This window comes from Dermacentor variabilis, chromosome 2, assembly GCF_050947875.1.
Source record: "Dermacentor variabilis isolate Ectoservices chromosome 2, ASM5094787v1, whole genome shotgun sequence".
Taxonomy (NCBI): domain Eukaryota; kingdom Metazoa; phylum Arthropoda; class Arachnida; order Ixodida; family Ixodidae; genus Dermacentor; species Dermacentor variabilis.
Genome location: NC_134569.1, coordinates 32,512,844 through 32,524,548, shown reverse-complemented (window position 1 = coordinate 32,524,548; position 11,705 = coordinate 32,512,844). Strand labels below are relative to the sequence as shown.

Genomic DNA, 11,705 nt, shown 5'->3' with positions numbered 1-11,705 from the left:
TGCTCAATGAATGAATAAAGCCTTTATTTTAAGGAAGGGGACGCTGTTGTGGATTAGGTGGACAAGAAATGTAGGTTGTCGGATTGTTGGCTGGGGCACCATCTTCATCTCAGTCTTTGATCTTCCGCTTTGTGCAGATTCAGGTGCACGTTCAGTTCCACCACTCTCGAATGGGCTGGTCGACCCCTTCTACACTACTCGAAACAAGTCACTTCGTCTGCTATATGTCGCAATGGCTTTATGCTCAATAAAAGTTTATTTGATTTGATGTAGGGGCCGCGAAAGCCACATTCAGCAGGTTTTAAAAGAAAGCTTATCCCAGCTGCGGAGAGCATCGGCCACTGCGCCGCAGGGCGGGATCTCGGCGTTAACGAGGGCAGCATGTGGGATTCCAAGTGCGCTCGACGACCACTTTCTGTGGGGGAGACACCGTTGAATAGAGACTCTGTTTCGACAGTGCGACCGACGAGGAAGGCAACGACTAAAGCGTCAATGCATTTATCACCCTAGATAATTTTATAACATTTTGTCTGTTTCAAGATTCTCCAGTACTGACAATTTGAGTAATAGACTTTAAACATTTGGTTTTCCCATAGAATAATCAATGGTGCCTTACACGTAAACCGGAAATCTCCTCACAAAATGGCACTGTCGTATTGTGATACGACTACGTGCTTGAGCGCGCGAGATAGCAGTGTCATTAAACAGTCCCTGCGGGAAGGCAAGCGGTTCATCTGAGGCTCGCCGCTCAGAGCAGCGCGTAGATCGCCGAGATCTGCTTTGTCATAGAAAGAAAACGTATGCTGCTGAAGTCACTGCTCGGCTCAGTAACAGATGAAGAGCTCGCTATTCCATAGAGACTGTTTGATGGCGCTGCTATTCCGTGCGGGCGGGTGCGTCAGATAAATACGTTTAAAAAACGAATTGCATGTCAAGGATTAAAAGTATACTGGCGGAATTGCGCTTACTCCGAACAACATGCACATTGTCTTGTTCGTTCAGTATGATCCGTCTCTTTCTTAAAGCTCGGTGCACGATAGCTGTTAAAGCCTTATAAGTGCCATGTGCCAACCGAGGCCAATTTCTGTAGTTCGCAAAGGGCACTAACACAAAAACGGCTTCAGTTACGTTCGAGTCTATTATGGTTTCTTTGCCGTTTTTCCCATAGTAAACACATATTTTAGTAAGGCTCACTCGCTGCGACGATTCTACCTAAGTTTGCCGACCCAGCGGCTGACATCGCACATCGCGTTTCATTTCATTGCTTGGGAGTTGCTCGGCTGAGGATAAAGCAGATTAGATGCTATTAGTGTCCTGATTATTAATCCGTAACCTACAACCTGAATAGAACAACACACAGGCTGTTCCGATTCGAGATGTTTTCCTTCAGTTGGCATTGGTGGAAAAGATCAGGCTTTAAGTCTGTGCTGTCGATTTACTTTCTTGCAACGTGGAACTTTGCTGTCGTTGCATTGGCTGCCTTAAGACAGCAGCAAGAAATGGCATGCACTTCGAACTTCTTGTGATATGATAAAAACAAGAACAATACAATTAAAAAGCACGGGAAGTCCCACTGATAATTGTTTTGTGATCAACTGCTAGTGACAATGTGTTCTCAAAAGGAGCCCATTCTTTCTATACCACGTTAAAGCTAACGGTTTGCAACATATCTGGTTAATTAAGGAATTGCAGCACACATTCATTCTAACTGAACATTCTCCGCAGTGTTCTTTAGGACGTTATCTGGAAATACGAGCTGGTATTAGAAAAAGCATAATGAGCTTACAATTACTTAATTAAATCCTTTGACATGGCAGGACCTAGGGGCAGTAAGTGTACGTATCAGCATGTCTGAAAGATTGGGGAACTGAACTCTTCAGAGCAGCGTCGAATCACCATTCTGCCTCATGGTCCGCTTTCTTCGGTTGCCATGGTTGTATGTGGGAACACCGGGTGTTAAAGGACTACGCTATATACAAAATAACATTTCAACACAGCCGCAAAGCCATGCGAATAATTCGGCAATTAGCTATTGCATTGATGCAGACCAAGTGTGACATTTGCACATGGCGATTGTACCCATTTCTAGTTTTGCCTAGTGGTTCAATGGGGCATGACGCACAGCTATACGACAGTGCTAAAGCTCTAGTAATAAACGCTGACAGCATCTGAATATGCCACTCCGCTGTTTAAGGGCTGTAAGACAAGAGAGAAAACAGCAAAAACTCTTATAGGGCATAATCAGGTAGTCCCAAGGACATTATTTTCAATACCATATCTTGTACTGTTCGCTTTATTTCATTCAGATGAAAATAAATACAGGACTTGTTGGCCGCTTGCTCGCGACAGCTAGTCCTTTACTTGATTATTACGCAATGAAACATAAAAAGTATATAAAGAACAAATTTCTTGAATTAGCTCATACTGAAATAAAAAAGATAATGATGCGATTCTAACGGTTGAATTCTCGCACGAAACTTTTAGTACAACAGCAATCCGCGAATCGCAGACGCGCATGTTTACGAATGAGACACCCACAATTGCACAGGGTGTCGTGGAGTCAATGGACACGCCGCATATGTCAGTGTGTTCAAGGAGGAAGCATTGACGTTCTCTCATTGTTTTGCTATGCACTACTTTTAAAAGTCGTGGACCTAACATCTTCGCAAGTAAGAAAAGTCAGTGTCAGCCAAGTAACTGGAGTTGTTCGAGGCGCTGTCTATCTGTATCGTACTTTGAACAGCCTAAGAGTAGGTGGCATACGTCCTCGTCGTCGTTGCCGCAACAACGTTGTGCCAGGACACGCACCTAATTCGAACTAATGAAGTGCTTGGCGAAAGCAATTCAGAGGTTCAGGTGATGTAAGAGGTCGTCAATACCTCGTGAGAGCTGACGATCCAGTTGGTGATCAAGATGTTGCTCAGCTGTACGCAACATTGATTCCGTTGTGTTTCCTGTGAACCAGTTCGACACGCGCAGCTCTCTCTTAAGGCCTCGTAAGATGCGGTGTTTGTCTCATTGGAACATGAGGCCAAGACGGGTTTCCGAGCTGTCAAGAGCTGCGTTTGGCAACACGTCCGACATTTCATTTTGTGGATCAAATGGCTTATAACCTATGGATGGCCACATGCTGTTTTAACACTGCACCTTGAGTGGTTCGTACAGGAAAGTGTAGGTCACATTTGGGTCTTTTAGCCGCATAGTGGTATTTTCCATAGAAGAGCCGCTAAAGCACTTCAGATGGCGACCCATCTTCGTGGTGTCCGATAGTTCGGTAAAGCCGATGACCAGTAAACTGGCTACAATCTCCGATCTGTTGTCGACAACAAGAGATGTCCAATCCGGCATGCATATTTTTCTCGTAACTCTGGGATGTCGAATGCTGATGTTGAGCTTTCTGTGGATGGTGACGGAGCTGTCATTATGAAACCTTGGCCTCCGTACAACCGATGGAGTGACAAGTATGAAGTCCTGTAACATTTCAAACCGATGATGTGAAACAACTGCATTGCTGCGACTTTTCGGACCCAATTTTTACTGTGAAGGCTTTGTATGGATGTTGAGGTTGTTGGTTGTTCCAGAAGTGAGGGTGTGTGATTCAAATCCGCATGCTAGAAAGTGCACGTTGCAAGCAGTGAAATTTATTGTGGTGGTACAAAATTTGTGCATTCTGGGACGACTCTCAGTTTGTAAAATGAGTTTTAGCATGAAACAACTAGGCCAACAAGCACTCTGTTTTAAAATGAGTGTTTGTGAACAGTGTTGGGTGACCAGCCGAAAATGTTAGTGACATACTTCGACGTTACTGATCCCGTTAAAGTGGGTTCTTGTGTTTCTGCTAATGCAAGTTTGCTCTATTAATGTTGCCTGTGGAACTTCGACACACGTGCAGGCAGTGTGCTTGTAGCTGCTGGAGTGGGTGAAGAGAAGTCTGGGATATTTTGTGAAGAACTTCTGCAGATTAGACAATCTTTTTGTCGAATAAGGGCACAGTGGACGTGGAGTATTCATTATAGCCTGTGTTATGTTAAGAGAGCAGTGACTAGCTAGAGCAGTTGGACTTGAAAGGAAACAGCAAAACCTCTCTTATAGGGCGCAGTCAGGAAGTCTTAAGAGCAGTATTGCCGATAAAATTGCCTTGTATCCATTCTTATTAAACCATGTATTAGCATATAAGGGATCAAAGATTCACCGCTGCTTAATTGAACACCTCTTGACAACTGTACCTCTAAATACATTGCACGTCGATGAATCCTTGGAACTGAGCGCAATGTCACGATTTAAAAAAAAGGTAAAATAAATGGTGGTATTAGTTGTAGCACGATGCGAATCCATATGATAATGCGCGCATGATGCAGGTTCCGCCTTTATTTATGCCATTTCAAATGCGTTTTTGCTCCTATTCTTGTTATTTTTTGTCACAAAATAATGCAACCAAATTCGTTGAACAGCCAGCTTAGGTGACGTGTCGAAAGTGCAGAAACAACCCTACACTAGAATGATGTCACAGACACACAGACAACATGCATTTGGCAGCAAGAGCGTTACAACTTACGTCGAGTTGAGATGTCCAGAAGCAGCTGTTTCTTATTGAAGAAAAGTCACAACAGGAATTGCGATCACATTTTAATATGACTACAAATTTGTAACATCTAACGCGAAGTTTCATTGTGGACCTGAGATCATATTGTCATCTGTCTTTCTACAGCTTGCAAACTACTGCGAAATTACAGATGCAATAAATAAGAACGGCGAAACAAAGTGCCCAAGAGGAAGGAAGATCTGTGCTTATTACGATCCCTAATTCCTTCGCTCAGTTCGCGCTCACTGCAAGGACGGCTGTTTATTTTAAACAATATTTTTCTTTAATGTCATTTTCAAAAGCCAGATATTCTCATGCGCGCAGAGAAGGTGGTTAAAGCCCTTCAAGATGTATCTATGAGACAAATGCGTCAGTACTAAAAGTCAAGGAAAAGGAGGGTTTTGAATGTTACAAGTGAGCACTGCATCTCATTCGCCGAGGTAGAAACATAGCGCACCTCGAAGTGGCAAAAGCGAAAAGTGGCAAAGGCCTCGCCGGATGCGATGTTCTCCGTTGAATGGAACAATATAGCGTGAGCTTCATTTTTTTCTAAATGGGGTTATCTGACTGGCCGAAGTGTGGTCACGATGACGTCACTGATGTCCAAGATGGAAGAGCTGCGCCATGTGCACACCAGCACTTGATGGTTTTCGTAGCTTGTTTTTGAAATACAGCCCTCGGGGTGTTTTTCTTCATGGTGCACCCATTACAATGTAGCTTGCACCGCTAGAATGCACCGTTGTTCAAGGCGATATTTCCTTTTTCAGCTTGGCAATCACCTGAAAGGAATCAACACGTTAACGATTAAATGGCCACCATTTCATCCTTGAACACTTTGCGGCATAATAGGACAGGCAACCTCGCATTTTGTCTTGACATTTCCGGCAGTATTATCAAAATTGCACAAACGATGCGTACATATTTCGATGCCGGGTTTTGCGCAATAAAAGACTAACAAACTTAATATGCTATTTAAGGTAATATATAGGAACATACCAACGCCCACCGCAATAATTCATTTCTTTTGGCAAATTTCGACCCTTAGCAGAAAAAACAATTTTGCCTTACATATTGTATTGACTACATGCCCCAAATTATTTAGCATCAACGATTATGTGAGCTCCTTAGCACTAATCTGTGACCGAAAAAAATGTTTCGATATCTTGTTTGGATATATTTCAAAATAAGATGTAAAATCAATAATTTTACCAAATCGGTGGGATTGCAGCCGCGGACTTTTATGTCCGATGATATTTATTATTAATTTATTTCAAAGTACCTTACAGGTCCCAGGGGGAGCATTGAGTAAGGGGGGCGTCGTTGAACAAATGACAAGAGAAAACAGATATATGAGCGCTAAAAAATGTGAGAGCTAAAATGTTTATAATGATCACGTGCTTGCAAAAACAGTGTTACAAATAAAAACGCTAAATCAATGCAAAGAGTTGTCGGGAAAGGAATGAAAAGTGGTGGTTGTGGTTGTGCTACAACATAGGCAAGGGAAACGAGACGTTGAACATTTAGGAGCCAGGTTTAAGAGCGATGTATGCCACGTTGGTTGATGCTATGTTCAGCAGTTTACACGTAGGCTTATGGAGAAGAGTAGTGAGGGAGAAATTATAAAGACTTGTACCGAAGAGCAACATCATCTACATTGCATTTATATAGCTCAGAAGTGACTGAAGATAACTGAAAAAAAGTGATTCTCAAACTGCAACAGCGCCCGCCACAAAAAGTACTCACAGATTTAAGCTTGGCAATTTCTTTCGTTTCAGATGCCCTTACCACGTCGTTAGTGATTTGTCTGACGCGCGTAGCGTACCTGCAAAGAAACAAAATCAAATGTAAACGAGCCGTTGGATCCACACGACAAGCAAGTGCACAGGCCCGATCACTGTCCCCTTCGCCGAGACAGCAGCTTAACTAAGTTCAGAAACGGAAAAAGCCAGGCTTTGCTTGGCTATGCTACTTGGCCTATCGGTTTACGTCACTTTTTTCAGGTATAGTAAGATTGCATATTGTCCGCGTTCTCGAAGAGCTCAACAGCGGCGTTGATCAGCCGAACTGTGGCAACGCTGTAAATAAACAGCCCCGAAACTAGACTGCACTTACACGCACTAAGCCCCCTCATTAGGCGTTTGTTAAGCGGTGCACAGAAACGCTTTAGCAAGGACTCCTCGCTCAAATGGACAAAGAAGGACCGTGACAACATAGCCATACACCGAAGGGCTAACTTTCTGAGCCCACACAGATTTGTGAAAATCGCTTTTGCCTTCCGTGTCTATAGATGTAGGTAGCTTCAGCGGTGAACTAATCATGCGTGTAGGTTGCGTTGGCTACATGAACTAAACGCACGAAATCTTGCCATGCAGATATTCAGAGTGCTTACTACAGTGTGAAAAAGTGGTCGAGTAGGTGGCTGCAGTCTGCGCGAGCGTCCGCAGTAACTACTTACCGAAAACTGCTGGGTCCTAAATATCCGTTTTATAGAGCGTGAATCAAGCACGCGGCATGACCATTAGTGGTCTCACCGTGGCGTTGGCTTGTGCTTTGTTTTTCGCGAAAGCTGGCGAGTGAAATGGCCGATCGAGATCTCTAGATATGCGTGCCTCACACTATATTGCTCTCGAAGCACGGAGATTGGCTGTCCAAGAATGTACTGTCCGAATGCTCTATGTTCTTTTTGCGTTGTGCTGCCACAGGCAGTTGTCCGTATGGAGTGGTCATGGTGCTTATTTTGGGATACGTTGCGCAGTTTCCCGAAGTAGAGAGGGTGGTGACAGCTTTACGTGAAGATTTTGGCTCCTCGGCAGCACTCGGCACCAGCAGGATTCTTTGAATATTTTATCCTCGTGCTAGAGCGAAGAACAATCGACCATATGATAGCCGTCATAAGCTGTCGTAATATGCAACAACTGAACAGGTTGAACTGGCACAGGATAATGTTGACTGAATTTTATTTTCATGAGTAGAACGGAAAACTTCATTGATAGTCTTAAAATATCCGAAAACTCATGTGGGAACTCAAGAATAATGACGTTATTCTTTCTTTTATTAATCATTTGAGATTCACAAAAATGTTACAAAGCTGGGCTTACGACGTGCCGAAAAGAGCTTTTCAGTATGATCTTGGAGCAGATGACAAAAAAAAAAGCTTCTTTCAGCAAGGATTGTGTGCGAATAAATTACAGGAAAAAAAAAACACAACAAGAAAGAGGACTAAACTTTCCATTTTTATCCAGCAATGTTGTTCTGCTTCCACGTTCTACCCTACGCCCCATGCACTCTACGTCGAAAGATTTTTACTAGCCCTACTGTCAGTCTTGAGGTTCGCCTACTTTATGCTAACATTCATTGCTAATTCGAAATTGCGAAACAATGCACCGCTCCTGCACCATCATCGCCACATACTGAAGAACGTTGCGGCATAAACGGCAAGATTCCTATGCATGCCCAAACGAGGTCATTCGTACACCAGCGAGTTGACGGTCTCCTCGACGTGTTCGCTACTGGGTGAGACATTGACGAACATAAGCGTTTTGGCGGTGCCGCCCAGGGAGTCCTGCATGAGCATGGTCAGCTTGTTGTTGCGGTACGGCACGTGCGACTGCTGCGTCACCAAGGCCTGGATCACGTCTCCGAGTGCTGAGAGCGACTTGTTGATGCTGTTTGTCTCCTGCAAATACAGAAAGGTAACTCGGCGTGTCAAGCTGGGTTTCGATACTTGGAGTAAACATTTGGTGCATCTGATCATTACCTCAGCAGTCAGCAGTTTCATTAAATATCGCTGTAAAGGGATGAGATCAAGGCATGTGGAAAGGTAAATGCAGGTTAGATGGCAGACATCATTTTTTGACAGCGCGGTGTCACACACTAACAAGCGAGCATGGTCTGTGGGTGTGGAAAGGTGGACGGTAGATGAATGTGCTGAGAAGGACCATCGCCGGCTGCGCCTGATGGCGCCCCTTCCTTCGCCTACCTGCTAGTCGGAGAGCGCAGCTACACAAATATTCCGCCTATAATAAACGTTCGAACGATGCGTGTGCTCCTGGATGGGTGCGAGCCCTGATCACGAACCAGAAAAACGGTCAGAATTCGGCACAAACACAGCGCTATATATATATAGATATATACCCTTCTAGCTCGTCGTCGTGATGTCATAGTCGACCCGTACTGACACCCTAAATAGAAACGGGACAATTAAGCGAGACAAATCTGCGTTCTAATGTGGCGTGTAGTTGTCTAAGAAAATCCATGTCGACTCGACGTGTTACCACCTTTCACATTATATTACAGCGCAGTGCGAGTTCCCGTGCATCTGTATTTACTTTTTATTCAAGATTATCAAGCTCAGGCTTACCTTTATGTGCTGTCCTTCAAGGCCACTCTTATCCAGTCTTTCACTGCCGGCAAGGTCAACGAGACTTAGCTGCAATATCGAGTTAGACGAAAATTCGTGTTAAGGCGATATAACATGTGCGTATACATATATATGGTTGGGAGCAAAATATTCTATGGGGCTTTGATAAGCGTGCCGATTTACTGGGCATTGTAGCCTTCGCATGCGGTTCCATGTACATTCACATCGCAGAGTGCAAATTATTAAGCTTCGCCGCAATCTGTACCTGGGGCACTATAAAGTAAATTCATTCAAATTTGTATCTATTTCATTTCCTTCGTTAGCACTTCGTGGTTGGCCATACATTGTTGCGACCATGCCCACGTCACCGGTTTTAACAAAGCGTCACGAAAATCACGAAAACTCCCCATCTAAAAATAACGTGTGGACACTGATTATTCATGGTTAGGCTAAAAAAAACTTTTCATTCCGATTTTGTGCTTTTGTTCCCATTAGCATTCTGCGATTTGTGAAAATGTTTTCAGGCTACGCCTAGTTCACCTGTTTGCCACGCGAAGTCACAAAACCGCGCAAATTCACGACAATAATGTGACGTGAACGCAATAAGGATGCATCTATACCGAACAAAACTGGACTGGTTTTGCAATAGCCGGAGGCTGGTCCCATTCCGAAAGGAACAGAATATGGCTGTCCACTAATCATTTCAGCCATGTGTACTCGGAGCTGCCGGAGAGAACTTATTTGCGTATATTAAAAATTTTGCGTTTCCGATCCATTTAGGCGCATGTAAGACAGTGCTTTGCAAGATCTTCACTGAGCATCCGTTGTGGTGGTATACTTCACGCCCCGTTGCACGCCTCCGCAATTGTCGACGATCCACTGCAAACTATGCAAGGGCAAGTGGACCAATCGGTGACGCCGGCACCACTCTCCTCAGTCGGCTATTTGCTTTCATTATGCTAGTTCGGCTCCACTGACACCCTCGTGTACGCAATCCTCGCCTCTAGTCAACCAATTATATAAGGAAGCCTTATCGCGGTAAGCCCTGCTATTCGCTTGAAAAAAGAAAAGTCATCTCCTAAAACGAGGTCAGCGTTTGACTGGGCTGTTGAAAGAATCTTGCGGATAATTGGCCGTGCTTGCGTTGGTGGTTGTAAATTTGACATCAGGATCGAGATTGGAATGCCAGAATGGAATAACTTTACATTATAGCTCGCCTGGAGTGTAACAGGTGATGGCAATGCACATAGCGTTCTTGGTTACAAATTGACATTATGACATTGTTGTTCTTTTACAAATTAACATCATTATTGCATCAGAGAAGCATATAAAATACTACGTAAGAGAGAAACAAAAAAAAAGACGGTGGCAGTTGTTCCCTGAAACGGACCGCACGCCCGCCCACTTAAACAGGAAGAAGGAAAAGGAAACAAGAAACGAAAGGCACTGCGCAGAACAACACCTCCCACGCAGAAAGACAAGAAGCCCTACATACCAAAGTAGAATACCGTAGCCAAAAATCATTTTACGAAGAACGCCTTTGTGAACCCCGTGTTCACATTAACCTTGATCACTTTACATGGCCATCAGCGCATATCACGGGACATGTGAACGAACAAAAACAGATGCAGTGAGGTAAGCGAAGTAGCTCAGTTTAGAAGAAAAGATGGCTTCGCAACAAGACGCTAGAGAACAGAGATTATTAAAGACCAAGCTGCTGAAACTTGCACAGCAGAACAAATAAAAAACTATTGCAAATCAGGATTTGTAAAAAGAACTCAAGGTACCTCATTGCAGTACCACAAGCCGACAACGTGGGTCTCGGCGCATGTAGTTGCCAGTAAGGTGACCTACGGCAAGTGATTCGGTATCGGGCAACGCAAGGCATTACTGGTCACCAAAATCATGACCAATATCCATGTTTCGAAGTGTGCATCGCACAGTTGTTCACCCCGCAGTGACTCAGCGACTAGAATATTCTAATTCTAAGCACGACGACGATGACTCGATCTCCGGCAGCACTCATGCGGGGAAAAATGCAAAAGCGCACGCTACACTTAGACTTATCTCCACAGGGTAAAAAAAAACAGGTGGTCAAAATTGACACCTGTTGTCAATCAGGATGAAATTAAAAAAAAGGAAAGAAAGCATCCCCGCAGATATCTTCTATTGCGATGTGGCTCCTCTCAGCGTTTCCAGAAGTTTGGTCAAAAGAAGGAGTTTGGAAATCTGCGAAGCACCTGGATCCGTGCATGTGGTGGCACTTTGCTTCAACCAACCCTTGAGCACCCTCGCCTGTCGTGTACTGCAGATTCATTTTTCTTTTGAGGCATGTGAAAGAAACTGGTCCGAGACAATGTTAAATACGGACCATTAACCAGCATCGGTAAAATCTCCGAACGCAACCATTCGCCGTCGCATTCCAATTATGGTCCGCAGGTGCGCGTCGACAGTACTATCGGACCCGTCAGACAAGTTGGCTATGCCGCTCTCGTGTGCCACGCGTGGAGTTTTTGCCCCCCCCCCCCCTTATGTGAAGCTTCCCGAAAGTGCAACTGGAGGCCGGCACGGTTTGAAGTTGTTGACCCTAATCAAAAAAAAAAAAGAACTTGCTTTGCAGCACTGGAAGGTCGTTCAAGGACGACCACTCCCCTCCTGCTGAGCGCCTACCAGGCGAGGAGGCAACGCCGGACGGAGGCGACCATCGGAGAATAGAGCACATGGATTGTGCGCATTGGCCGAATATGACGCCACTTACACAGG

At 44.5% G+C, this 11,705-nt stretch overlaps 1 protein-coding gene across 1 annotated transcript in view; it reads right to left on the bottom strand.

Moving 5' to 3' along the window:
• Positions 1-3,628: 3,628 nt before the first annotated feature.
• LOC142571619 (uncharacterized) overlaps positions 3,629-11,705 on the bottom strand; it is a 196,276-nt gene continuing 188,199 nt past the window's right edge. The window contains exons 14-17 of the mRNA XM_075680127.1: positions 8,943-9,011; positions 8,056-8,258; positions 6,326-6,404; positions 3,629-5,361 (exon numbers count right to left, since the gene is read on the bottom strand). Of these exons, the coding sequence (XP_075536242.1) occupies positions 5,326-5,361; positions 6,326-6,404; positions 8,056-8,258; positions 8,943-9,011 (387 nt within the window). The 3' untranslated portion in view covers positions 3,629-5,325. The remainder of the gene's footprint in view (positions 5,362-6,325; positions 6,405-8,055; positions 8,259-8,942; positions 9,012-11,705) is intronic.